This window comes from Schistocerca gregaria, chromosome 2, assembly GCF_023897955.1.
Source record: "Schistocerca gregaria isolate iqSchGreg1 chromosome 2, iqSchGreg1.2, whole genome shotgun sequence".
In the NCBI taxonomy this organism is placed as follows: domain Eukaryota; kingdom Metazoa; phylum Arthropoda; class Insecta; order Orthoptera; family Acrididae; genus Schistocerca; species Schistocerca gregaria.
The window spans coordinates 928699225-928713743 of NC_064921.1; the positions used below are offsets into that span (position 1 = coordinate 928699225).

General features: G+C 38.4%; 1 protein-coding gene across 2 annotated transcripts in view; it reads right to left on the reverse strand.

Moving 5' to 3' along the window:
* Window positions 1-14519, reverse strand: part of LOC126335359 (DNA polymerase alpha catalytic subunit) — a 253333-nt gene that overhangs the window by 177461 nt on the left and 61353 nt on the right. For both annotated transcript variants that reach the window (XM_049998549.1, XM_049998550.1), the window contains 3 exons: window positions 9440-9631; window positions 7562-7738; window positions 4297-4501 (listed from right to left, as the gene is read on the reverse strand). In XM_049998549.1, coding sequence (XP_049854506.1) covers window positions 4297-4501; window positions 7562-7738; window positions 9440-9631 — 574 coding nt within the window. The remainder of the gene's footprint in view (window positions 1-4296; window positions 4502-7561; window positions 7739-9439; window positions 9632-14519) is intronic.

The window sequence follows — 14519 nt, forward strand, 5'->3', positions numbered from 1 at the left end:
CAGGGGAGTGCTCTCCAGATATGGAGGGTACCGGGGAAATAAAATACCCGGGGTGGACCAAAACTATCAACCGAAATCCACTAACGTCTGCCTGGCAGCCAGCAGTTAGGGGTCAGATGGTGCAGCTGCAGCAACCTTCTTGATCTCAACAATCAAGTCGTATTCCTCGTGATCTTTCCTTGGAAGGACCACCACCACATTAGTTTTCAACTTGAAAACAAAACATGATGATAACACAAGGAATGAATCCACTACCCCGGGCAACAGTCGCAAGGCTGGCTTTACCTGGTCATCGGATTCCTGGGGACCAGGAGCATCATGTTATGCCTAAGGTTGAGAACCAGACGACGTCCAAATTATTAAACACAAAACAAAGACACTTCATCGGTACACTTAATACTAATACTCTTTTAAACTGGGCAAGATCAAACAACACCATGTAATAATCTTGTTAGGCGACTTTAGCGCACAATTAGGTAAAGAGAAAAAATACAGGAAAATCACCGGAATCCATACAGCTCACAAGAGAACTAACAAGAATGGGGAAAGATTGATAAGCTTTTGCGAAAATTTCAGCCTCATAATTATGTCAACACAATTCCAAAAGCCCAACAAGAAACTGTGTACTTGGAAGTCGCCCAGCACAATGTTGGGTGAATTCCAGATAGACCATGTGGCCATCTCCAAGAGTAACACAGCAGAAATTCTGAATGTGAAAATGAGAAGAGGATTTTTTGACTCAGACCACCATCTTCTACAGATAAAGACCAGATTACAACCCAATAGAAAAAAGCCAAAACTAAACAAAGCACATAATAATGGTTGTTGAATAGAATAAATGATAGAATTCTGTTTATTGGAAGAATTTTAGGAGATTGTAGCTCATCTGTAAGGGAGACTGCGTGTAGAGCACTAGTGCAATCAAGTCTTGAGTACTGCTAGAGTGTTTGGGATCTCCACCAGGTCAGATTAAAGGAAGACATCAGAGCCATACTGCTAAATACATATTGCCCGCAAGAATTCAGGAAATACTTCGTGAACTAAAATGGAAATCTCTGGAGGGAACGCGTCGTTCTTTTCGCGAAATACTATTGAGAAAATTTAGATAAACTGCATTTGCGACTGACTGCAGGACGATTCTACTACTGACAACGTATATTTCTTGTAATGATGACAAAGGCAAGATAAGAGAAGTTGGGGCTCGAACAGAGGCATAGAGACAGTAGTTTCCCCTCGCTCCATTTGAGAGTGGAACAGGATGTAGCACTAATGTTACTCAGGAACCTATGACTCAATAGACAGAGTAGCGCTCTGCAAGACACTGGAAGAATTCAGCATTGACAGAAAGACAAGAACTGACACAGTCTCCAAGGTTAAATTTATGGGGTATATCTCGGAAGCATTTGAAATCCAAACTGGAGTGCGACAGGGTGACAGACTTTCACCATTACTCTTTAATATCATTCTTTAAAAAATTATCAAGACATGGAAAACGAAGTCAAAGGAATCCAAATTGGCATTAGAAAAGATAATAGATTCAATGTGAAGTGTTTAGCTTTTGCGGATGACCTTGCAATCCTCACAAATAATAGAAAAGAAGCCAGTAACGCCATAGAGAAGTTACACGAAATTGCACAAAGAACTGGCCTGCAAATCTCATATGAGAAAACCCAGTACATAGAAAGAGTGCCACAAGAAAAATTGCCTATTGTGACAACCCATGGGAAAATCGTACAAGTTCCATATTTTAAGTACCTGGGAGAAATCATCCAGCCATCAGGGATCAACCTAAAGGTCAATGAGGAAAGAATAAAAAAACTACATCATGCATATAAACTCATGTGGAACTATTATAACAAAAAGTCCATATCCATTAATGCACAATTGAGGCACAACAACACTGTCCTACTTCCGGAGGTACTGTATGCATCTGAAACAACACAAATAGATGGGCGAACTAAAATCAAAGAAATAGAGAAACAAGAAAGGAAAATTCTCAGCAAAATTTTTGGCCCGATACAAGAGCAAGGAATCTGGAAGAAAAGACCAACATCAGAATTAGATAAATACACAGATAAAATTACAGATACAATAAGGAAAAGAAGAATGCAGTTCTACGGACATATCCACAGGACGAATGAAAACAGAATTTCAAAGCAAATTCTTAAAGTCATCAACTCAGGCAGGGGAAAAACAAAATGGATAAAAGAAGTTGAAGAGGACCTCAGACAAGCACACATAACAGTAAATGATGCAGAAAATAGAACTGAATTCAGGAACATCATAAAAAAAACATAAAAACATAAATTTGACACCACAACACAGAAGATACCAGGATGCAAATGGAATGAAGAAAATTTGGGCCCAGAAAAAACATAAACAATCATCATAAAGGAATTCAAGTTCAAACGCTCTCTTAAATGGGAATAATCAAAAATAACAATAATAATAATTACTACTACTACTACTACTACTACTACTACCACCACCACCACCACCACCACCACCACCACCACCACCACCACCACCATTAGCAGTAGCAGTTGTAGTATTCAGTTACGTACAGATGTAAGTTACTTGGTGGTATATTAACATCGAGATGAGGGGTGGAATTATTTTTCTCTGCCTTAGGGCAGCAAACTGCTAAATTTGCCCCTGGGTACAATAAGAAATAGTTGATGCCCTGGTGAAGGGTGTGGTTGAACTCTTAGAGGCCAGGGTAGCACTGGGTTATTAGAGAATTGTTGGTTGGTAGCTGGTTAAAAGGGTTACTGGTGTCAGAAGACAAGATGGCATGGGAGTTCCGTTTGTGGATGAGCTGGTTAGGATTCTGTCAGTTAATAAAGGCTCTGGTAAGGTTAAAAGTATATTTCAACAACTGCTGCTTGGAAATGAGACTGTAAGGAAGAAACTTCCTGACATGGAAAAGGTAATATTTGTCAAAGTGGAGGTACTATTGGTTATTGGTGTGCTTGATATAACACACATATTGATGGAACCATCTGAGATGTGAAGTTTGACATCTAGAAAGGTGGCTCACTGAGTTGAAGATGACTGGGTGAAGTGGATTTGGGAGTAGGTTTTGATGTTATGGAGGAAAGAGCAAATATTGTCCTTGTCATTAGTCCAGATCACAAAAATGTTGTCAACGAATCTCAACCAGACAAGGTGTTACAGGTGATGAGTGGATAGGAAGGATTCCTCCAGATGACCCATAAATAAGTTGGCGTCAGATACTGCCAAGAGAACACCCCTGATAGTACCATGAATTTGTTTACAGATTTAGTATTCGAAAATGAATAACTGTGAGTCGGGCCGGCTAGGAGGATTATGATTTCTAGTTCCATTTTGTTCTTCCTATCCATCTTCTGTACCAATTTGCTAATGGGATTTGCTGTTAGTCATCAGTTCTGTAGCTTTTTGTAGAGGCATAGTGCAATTGTCTATTGCTGGATTCTTAAGTTCTGCAGTTTATTGTCTCTGAATAAAAAGTGAGAGGAGCAGTAGGGTTCCTAAGAAACATGTTACTGTTTGTTCTACATAAAATAATAAACGACTACCCACTTACCTTGGAATTAGAGTAGTAATGAGCTGGTTTGCTTTAACTAAAATTGAAACAAATTTATCCCTCGACTACACAACTTCGGGTCTTGAGCAAGCCGTCATGAAATATTTAATCAAAGAGGTCTGGAATAGTTAAAATCAAATGATGGAAAATCCAGGATGGAAGTAACAATATTATGAAAAGGATAGTTGCTGCTCACCATGTAGCGGAGATGCTGATCACAGATAGACACAGCAAAAAGACTGTCACAAAATAAGGTTTTGGCCAAAAGGTCTTGGTAAAAAATAGACCACACACACACTAATGCAACTCTACCTGGCACGCGTGTGTGTGTGTGGGGGGGGGGGGTCTATTTTTGTCAAAGACCTTTTGGCCAAACACTTATTTTGTGACAGTCTTTCTGTTGTGCCTGTCTGTTACAGTTAGTAATACATTTACCAAATACAATAATATTCCCTTAAGAAACCATTACTGTGATGATAATGACTTACCTTTGTCAGGACAGAATTAATAAAGGGCTAGCGTGTTTCAGGACTACCAACTGCATGAAGACTAAATACAATATCTCCAGGTACAGCAAGTAATTTTATTACAGACCTACTACACACTATTGCATTTATGATTAAAATGCGTGATGTGCATAAAGGAAGTAGAACCCATAGATTATTCTTTACTTCTCTGGAATTAGCTTAATTTTGGTTTAACAGATTTTTAAGGTCTACTATACTCACCACAAAAGTGTTGCTGGAATGGTGGTTGTGGTGCACCACGGTCAAGGGGAAAGCTATTGTGAACAAGACAGCCAACCATTACCACTTCTGACTGAGATGTACGAACATTAGCCACTGTGCGTATATTCAATGCAAGAATAACAAGTGGTGGTGGCTTTAGATCTACAGGGCTCACTTCCAAATGTCCCATTTTACTGCATACAGCCTGCAAATACCAAAACACAGTTATTACTATTAACAATGTCACATGCATTTAATCCCTTTCATCTTTTTTCATAGATTCCATCATGAGAGAAAATTTCGGAATGTGGAACTAGTCATGATAATCACCAATAAGAGAATTTTTAGAAACAATCCTTAGTGCTTTATGAACTAAATTTTGTTAAACTTCCATACAAATACTCCGAATCTATCGGTATAATTAGTATGGCTAGAGAGCATGTTAATTAGAAAATATCATTTACTGAAAATATTAATGCAGTATGAACATGCAAATTTGGTATGAGATTAGGAGACTGGGGTCTATACTATTCAACAGTACAAGAATCGAGCTTCATTGTAATGCATTTTATTTTATCTGATATTAATTATGTTGTGTATTAATTGACTTTCCAGTTCAGACAGGCTTAAACTTCTCATTGTGAATTCTGTCAGAACTACTGTGAGCTTCTGGACTGACTACAAAGTTTCGTTAGTTCCATTTTTCTGTACAAAATGACATAGAGCACTGAGTGATTAATCCACTAATTAATAATTACATGTAATTCACTTTAAGCTGCATAGGTTAAATACTGTCTTTCACAACTGCAATGAAAGTAATATGAAGATCAAATCCATTTTGCTTTATTCTAAAGCATTTTCAGTGGTCACTGAAAGTGCAGAAGAAACAGGCCAAAAAACAACGAAGACAAAATATATAATTCACTGTAATGTGGTGCACAACTGTGCATTTTTCTAAATTTGTAACTAGCAACATTTTTTTAATCCGATTCTATTGGTTCTCGTAGTCCATTAAAAACAGTAAATTCGAGCCTAGCCAAATTTTTCAACATTAAGTAGTTTTCAAAATAAGAATTTGCACCGGCATCACTGATTACGAGATCCACTTCTACCATGAAATACTTAAGTCTGCAGTGAGATTGCAATGGAGAAACATCTAAGCCCATCTGTATGAAGGATATACCACCGTTGATCCTGTGGATATATTAAACCCAAAAATAGACTATGTTTGTGACATGTTCTATTGTTTATGACTCAATAATTCATAGACAATTCATTATAATTATATGTGTGATCATATACATGACACAAAAGACTGTTAATTCTTAACAATGACTTATAATAACAGAGTTGATTAATGAGAACAGAGTATTGCTGTGCACATTTAACATCAATAATTCTATACAAGTGGAAGGATAGTGTATTGAGTGATTTCTTAAGTGACTGTTATTCTCCACACTTGAACAGTATGACTACGCAGATGTTAGGTTATTACACTTTAACTACATTTTAGAACATCAACTGAAGGTAGTATGTAATTACCCATTTATCTGCACGAAACTGAAGTATGTGAGAGAGAAACTGGCCATAAACATGAGTTCTGACAAGCTTCAAGCGCAATTAGAGTGTTTGAAAATCAGTTTTTTGTGGACTAAGTTATTGACATTAGCCTACTTTCAGCCAGTTTTCAACGGAGGTGCTGTTACCAAGGATATCTGTGCAGGTAAGCCTGGTAAGTTACAACCTATGCATAGCATACTAGCAATGATGAGTAATTCCTTGCTCAATAGGCTGATGATTTTATTATGGGCTTTTCCAAACTGTTAAAACCCTGCTGTAGGTTCGACTGAGAAACATGTGGATACAATTCATGCTCTCTGTGCATCCCACGTGCAGTCACTTCACTGGGAACACAACAGTCAGTTGCACAATGAATCAAGACAGTCCCACATTGATCAGAAAGGAACCAAATGTTGCCATTATGTAACAACAAAGTTCAAATCACAGTTGGACAAATCTGTGTGCAAACCAAATATTGTCATATGATAAATTTCAAACCACAGTCCTGGAAGGTAGTTGTTGAAAGGTGCACCTGAGAGCTTGATGCAAACAGCGCGTGGTTGACAAGTGAGAATATGGCAGTCCACGTGAGTCCTTAAACCTCGCCAGACACAGGCATGATTATGCCAAGTGATCCATCGAACATCACACAGCATTACAAGACATCACACAGCATTACAAGACAAAACCTAATCCATAACAGATCTCCAGTGTCATATCCACAGATACTCCTAATCCTTCAACCAACTCATGAACCAACTGAAAATGAACAGATCCTCACTGTTAAATGTCACCTTGGACTGGAACAATTCAACCACAACCTACACATGGGTTCTGACTACACTTAATTGTTTTCATGCAGTCAGACACCACAGTGCCAAAAAGTTTTCAGGACATCATATCCACAAAGGCTTTTGAGCTAGAATATATATTTTTATTTTATTCTGCACTACCAACGAATAGCAGCATTTGCATCAGTGCCACGTACACATGGAGTAGAACGCCTTTACAAGTGTATGTATCTGAAAAAAAGAAAATCATCCCAAACTCTTTGTACATAGTTATGCACGAGTAGTACATAAATGTACATCTGTCACCTAAGTATGACTATATGTGTATACAGTGATGACATTGCAGATTTTTTTTAATTTTCTTATACTTTGTTTGAAATGTGTTCCTGGCAATGGTGGAAATTTCCTGAATATTGTGCTGTGTTGTCAGGATGTGTGTGTGTGTGTGTGTGTGTGTGTGTGTGTGTGTGTGTGTGTGAACACGCGCGCACGCGTGCAAGCATGAGTGCGCTTTGAAAATGCACACTGAAAACAAGTCTCAGTGTTCGTGAAATTTTCACTCACAAGTGTGTAGAGAGAGAGAGAGAGAGAGAGAGAGAGAGAGAAATCGGACTGTTGGCACATTCTGAATGAACTATGAATGTTGAGCTGAGCTTATTGAATGCAGGCATTTTCTTTTCTCTTTCTTTTTAATTTAAAATTTATATCTGTGGACTGAAAAATGTTTGCTAGCTGCCACACACTACTGCAACCATACATAATTAAGTCCATTTGCCTCATTATTCTTGCTTCTACGAAGGAACTGTTTCATTCAAAATGTAAACCAACCAAGCATATTTTAGTAATTGGCTTGAAAGGCAATTCATACTTTCTATTAAAAAATTAAAGAAAACAATTTTTATATATTCCCAAACCTCTATTTTGCACCAACTAATTGGGTTTGCTACAGGTTGTGGTTCGTGGATATCCAACCAACATGGTCCTCGTATCTTCCTGTCTAGTAATAGCAGTTCCAGTGATGATGTACGAGTGCCAAATACATGGCTAAATGTTTCACCTTTCAGATCAGATGGCAGCGGTGGATACTGGGCCTGAAAATTCCCTTCCACTAAATTAGTTTGTCATTATACTGCATATATACAATTTTCAAACAATAAAAATAAAGCAATAATCCAGCTTTGCATTTAAGTGTTTTTTCCGCCAAATAAGATATTTTTCATAAATAAGAACAAACAATACAGAGAAACTGATGTCGTCAGATTAGTTCCTTTCCAAAAATGACCCCGCCACTGCGACAAATAATGCCTCACACGATGTCTACATTTACTGATCATCATGCAATTTCCTGAATTTCATCTACAGATGGATAAAGAGTACTGCCACTCACTCTTGGTCTTTGAAAGAGGAACTATTCCACTCACAAAGAAATATTAGTCCAACAGAACATTTTATCTTAATTAGAAGCTATCAATAATCTCCTCTCCAAATTTTCTGATTCTTTCTTAGATTCACCATATGACATCGAAGTTCTAGCAACATCCACTTGGAAGACAGACTTGCTGATCTTTGACTGCACTGTTCTTTCGTATACCCATCTTACTGAAATCAGTAATACAAAACCACTGTCCTTTCCAGCTGGCAAAGGAGATGCTTTTAGTACAATGGTTTTATCAGTGTGGTGCTAAGTTTTATGGGACCAAACTGATGAGGTCATCAGTCCCCAAGCTTACATACTACTTACTCTAAATTAAACTAATTTATGCTAAGGACAACACACACACACACACCCATGACCGAGGGAGGACTCGAACCTGCTGATGGGTGCAGACATGCACTCTGTGGCAACACGCCTCAGACCACACGGCTACCCCGCGCAGCCTTGACTCAGTTAATCAGCTGTCATCCATGGAGACGTGTCAGTTGCATCACAGTGCTTCTTTGCATAAACATTGCTCCCTGTCATTGGTAATTCTACAGTAGCAGACAAGCTTCCTACCATCAAGTTGTACTAACTAGGGACACAAGGAAACACAAAGTCTTAAATAACTAATTGTTAGGTTTACAGGGTCACAGAGTGACAACAAGAATATTAGTCCACAAACAGTAATCACATGACAGGAGCACATTTGACCACTGAGATTATGAAGGTCCGAGCATCCACATATAATCCCAGCAGGTGCCAATGGTGTCAGGTTGCCCATTCATGCTGCAGCGGAATCAGGCTGCCCCTAAAAACATACTACTCGTAATAGCAGTAACTATTAGACTGCAAATGAAGTAAATAGTAATGCAACGTTGTTCAGTACAATGTTCTCAGTTATCAACAGAAATATCTGCACTTATACCCCTAAACCCACGTATAATACAATGTATAGGGGATAGTTAAGTTAACAGATTTCAAACAAGAATCAATTTGGGATCATCATTTCACACAGTTCTATTTCCCCCAATGTGTGTCAAGAAAAGCACAAGAATGGAAATTCAAGACAACAGGTATCCAACTGGTCGACAAGTATAAGTTACACTGCCAGATCTAGAAATTAGGTATCAGTTCAGTTCCTGATTCAACTTGCGTATCAATGACCTATACAGAGATCATTAAAAAAACATACACTGTATAATGAAATACTTCTTAATTTGTTAGAGATATTACTCCAAATTATAAAAAATATTTCTGTCCTTTAATCGATATTAACATCATCATTACAGTAAAACCTGTGTAGAAAACTAAATTAATTAAGAAATTATAAATACAGCAAAATTAAAAGTTACAAAATACATAAATTACTTACAGGATATTTCACCTCCAAATATTCTGACACCAATGGGACCCCTGGCTCACTGAAACAGTATGAACGTTCAACCTTTCGGCATTTAAACTGCAGAATCTTGTTCTTCTCTGCTATTTTCTTGTTGAATTCCTCATAAACATCTGGAAATTTTACTTCTTGCCCTGTGCTGACATTTCCTTCAAGGTCCCACCGCTGTATATTCAAAACACAAGTATTATTCTAAAAATCGTTTAGGCAATTGGAACATACAATGTCACTGAGTAGGTTTTCTTTCACGTATGTATAGCACAGGATAAATTACATCCTGTACATTAAAGACATAGTCTAATTCACTGTGAACATCTGCAAGCAACCAAATGTATATTTTACTTGGATATATAGCACATGGTTTTGTCGAGCACCAAATATGGAAGAAATCATTTTAGAAGGAACGTTTACAACTACGAAATCACAGATTTTCATTAAATCAGCCACTGCTATTTACCTAAGCTACTTACCTAATAGTATGTTCGGTTATCTCTGACTTTAAAGTCGGCACAATTTGCTACTAAGTTGCTTCATGAATTCTGTTGGTTTTGATACATGTAGAGGTAGAGGTGCCCAGTTTCCATCAGTAGGTACCGCATTTCAAAAGTTTACAAGAGGGTGGTTTTTCATCTCTTAACAGCCAATTGATACCACTAGTATTGTGTAGATCAGATGATCAGGACACTATCCAATTCATAGTCATGCTCCTCAATACAGAAGATCATGATTCTGGTCATAGGGATTGAATAATTGTCCTGATAGAAAATGTTATGTCCAATAAGGAAGCAACAGGGTTGAAGTGTTTTAAGAAACATTCAGTGTGTCCAAATAAGCTAAGGCAAATGTTTCCTAATACCACAATATTGTGTCCCTCAATCTCTGAAACTTTGTGAGGCATGACAACTTGTCATGGAGTGAAGCAAATAAATAATATTTGATCCACTTTTCTTTTTTGAAAGAATTAAAGAAGCGACATAGCTGCTGCCACATAGTAAACTACAGATCTACTTTCTCTGTTCCCCATTGTCACTTTATCCTCAGGAATAACAGAATTAAGAGACCTGGCAGGACAACTGAATGTAGTGTACACAGTTCCAGTTAAATAACTGTTCAGATTTTGACTTGTTTGGAAAACTGAGCATTAGATTGGAAGGTGTGTAGGTGTCTTTACACAATGAAGCACAAATGTTCTCTCTTTTCAATTCGGAAGTATAATGATTTTCAACATTCTAGAACGCCTGTTTACTTTTCAGTATGTATTGCACAAAGAAGATGGCACCAAATTATATTCCTTTGCTACATCAAAGAGTTTAACATTCCAATTGTCTTCAGCATAACAAGTAACTATCAACCTCTGCTGAATTTGTTTCTTTTGCTAACCACAACTAGACACAACTTTGACTGTACAAAATTCAGCTCTTTTATAAACAACACAATATAATCATTTTTTACAATAGGACCTCAAGGCAAAGTTTTCTATGACATCATGTCGCATGTGGAAATTGGCACGAGTTCGAACTAATTAACCAGATGCTATGACCTGCCCACTGATTGTGAATTACTGATATTTTTCTTCATCAGTAATTTAATGGAACTAATTTTAAAATATTAGGAATTACATTATAACTGGATATTAGTTTGGAAAGCGGTATCAGTTGAAATTTGTGACTGGACTGAGGATTTCATGCTAGTGAGGATGGAGAATGTTATATTGTATGGGGAATCATCTACAGATGTAGAAGTAGCTTCACGTGTGCCCCAGAGAAGTGTGTTGCATATTACTGATCTGTCAGACAATATTAATACGACCCTCATATCTACTGAAGTATACAGTTATCTACAATGAATTACTACCTGAAGAAAGCTGCATGAATATCCAGTCAAATCCTCAAATGAAGTCAAAGTGGTGCAAAGATCGGCAATTTGATTTATACGTTCAGAAATGTAAAGCTGGGCTCTTTACACAATTCAAAACCATAGTATCTGATGACTACAATATCAGCAAACCACAACTGAAACAAGTCAACTCATATTTGTAAATTTATTTAATTGTATGGCTAGGGCCCCCTGCTGAGCAGACCATTCACCGGGTGCCAGTCTTTCAATTTGACACCACTTCGGCGACCCGCAGTCAATGAAGATGATAGGATGATGATGATGATGATGATGATGATGACAGCACAACACCCAGTCCCTGGGCGGAGAAAATTCCCCAACCCAGCTGGGAATCAAACCCAGGCCCAGAGGATTGACAATTCGTCACACTGACCATTCAGCTACGGGGGGCGGGCATATCTGTGTGTAACAACTTACGGCGATATGAAATGACTGACCCTTCCATACAGCCAAGCACATTCGTCTAGGTACATACCAGGTTGATTATCATTTGCCGTCTCAGTTAAACGATGTGCAAACATTTTGGAAAACTATGTCCCATTTGACCATGTGGAGCACATTAGAAGCACACAGACACACAGAAGGGGTACACTGACTTTTTCCTGGGAGGAGGAGGGGAGGGGTGTCGTGGGGGAGAGCTGGCAGAAGCTTTAAAACTCCCTTGGAGTGGTGACCCTATCATAATAATAACCTATGTGCAGATGCTGGATTAGTCCTATACCAGTCCCAACCCAGCAGTGGCTGGACATTGGGCACCGGAAGGGAAGAGACTATGAAATGGGTCAATCTCATTAGCTTCAGTGTAAAGATAAAGCAGGTGATAGACTACAGTTCACTGGCAGGATAATGAGAAAATAATTGGTCTACAAAGAAGATTGCTTATAAAATACTGGTCTGATCCATCCCAGAATATTGCTTAAGTCTGTGAGACACATACCAAATAGGTCTAACATGAATTTTGAATATAGACAAAGGAGGGAAACACAAATGATGACACGTTTGTTTGAACCTCATGAGACTGTCATGAAAAAGGTGAAAAACCTAGAGATGTGAAAAAGAAGGTCTCTAACAAGTGAACACTGGGCTACATAAATTGAGCTCACATGAAGATTATCACATTTAAATTCTGGCCTTAGCTCCCATCTATTCAAGTTAATGCCATACTAAATGCACCTTGAACACTTACAAAATCATACTGCTGTGGAAACATGCATAAGTAGCCAGGCAATTGAAGTGACTGTCACAAAGGTGCCTGGAAATGTTACACTCATTAAAATATTTCATTATTATGCCACAGTCAAATGAATGTCTTGTTGTCTGCAAAGGGCACCTTCTGTCAATTTTGTAGAACTACTGCCAAATTGTCTCACTGTCATGTGCTTCAAATGAACTTACACAAACAGGTGAATGGTATGGCTATGGGGAGCCCCTTAAGCCTACTGATAGCAATTTTTTTAATGGAAAAATTCGAAAGACAGGCATTAAGAATTGCCAACAAAGAACTATTACACTGATGATATGTTTGTGTTGTGGAGATGTGAAAGAGGTGAATTAGGTCATTTTTATTAATATCTCAGTGAGATTAAACCAATGATACAACTCACTACAAAAGTGGAAGTACACAGCAGATAACATTTCCTTGAAGATGCTGGCTTGGGCTATATAGTATATCAAAGACCCACACGCTAGGAACATTACCTACATCGGGTTCATTTTACCACCTACAACAAAAGTGAGATATTATAAAAATGTACACAAATATAGCAAAGAACATCTATGAACCGGAGATGCTCAACATGGAACTGCAGTAACACACCAATGTGTTCCTGAAGATTTGCCCACCGAGATAAAAGTCACGTGAAGACAGCCACAAAAAGATCTCAGTGATTTACAGGTGCCTGCAAAATCAAGGGATTTCCTGCCATTCATTAAAGATGTTAGTGGCTGCACACAAAATATCTAGATGAAACAAAACACCACTGTAATCTACAATGCACCTGGAGTACAGGAACACCTAAAGTTGGTCAAGGATGTTTGCAAACCACTGAAAAAGCATATATTTACAGGATTTCGTGTAGTTCTGGAGATGCGCACATTTTGTTTTGTTTGGTTTAGGGCGCAAAACAACTAAGGTCATAAGCAACCATATCACAACCTTAGATCATCAATAAGTAAAAGAACTTAAAAGCAACTATACGTTAAGCCAAAAGACTATATGTTAAGCCAAATTGATGGAAGGAAAGTAAGCAAAGAACAAGGACTTCCTCATGGAGGAAGATCCACCAAATTAGAGACAGTGTAGAGACAGTGGAATTCCCAAACCAAAGATTAAATTTCCTTTTGCCATACTGCTAAGATGGTTGACAGCCCACGTCGTTCTCTAAAACACCTAGTAACTTAGATGGCAAACATACCTGAGAACTTAAGTGGTTAAAAAAAGGGTATTCGGTCAGGAAATGACAAACAGTCAAAGGTTGATGACAATGAACACAAGGCAGCAGGAGACCACCACTTACCAAATGGTAATGGTTAAAATGACAATGCCCAGTATGAAATCTAGCTAAACTGATCTCGTCGCAGCGATAAGGCTGAGATGAGGTCGGCCAAGCCACTGAGAAAGGTTTAATTTCGCAGAGTTTGTTCCCGTGAAGAGAAGACCACAGGTGGTGCCACGTGCCGACAGACAACACAGAGAGCATCTGAAAGGAAGGAAGTGCTAGTGGGCCATGGTAGGAGGACTGCAGCCTTGGCAGCAGCCTCATTTCCCAAAAAACTGAAGTGACCAGTTACCGACAAACATCACAGTGGTTTCCTCGATGGCAAGAAAATTTAAGTTTTCTTGGACCCACTGCGCTAAGGGATGGACTGGATACAGCACACACAGGGTCTGAAGAGCACTGAGAGAACCGGAGCATATGACAATTAAAAAATGTGTGTTGCAAGATGTACTGGGTAGTCTGATAGAGAGCAAAGAGCTTTGCCGTAAATACTAAGCAGCGTTCAAGAAACTGACACCGAAAATGGTCTGCGCCAATGATGGAAACACACCCAACACCACTGTCAGCCTTAGACCAATCAGTGTACACAAAGGTACTATCACTAAGTTCAATGGAAAGGCTGAGAAACTTACAGCAATAGATCGAATGCAGACTAGTTT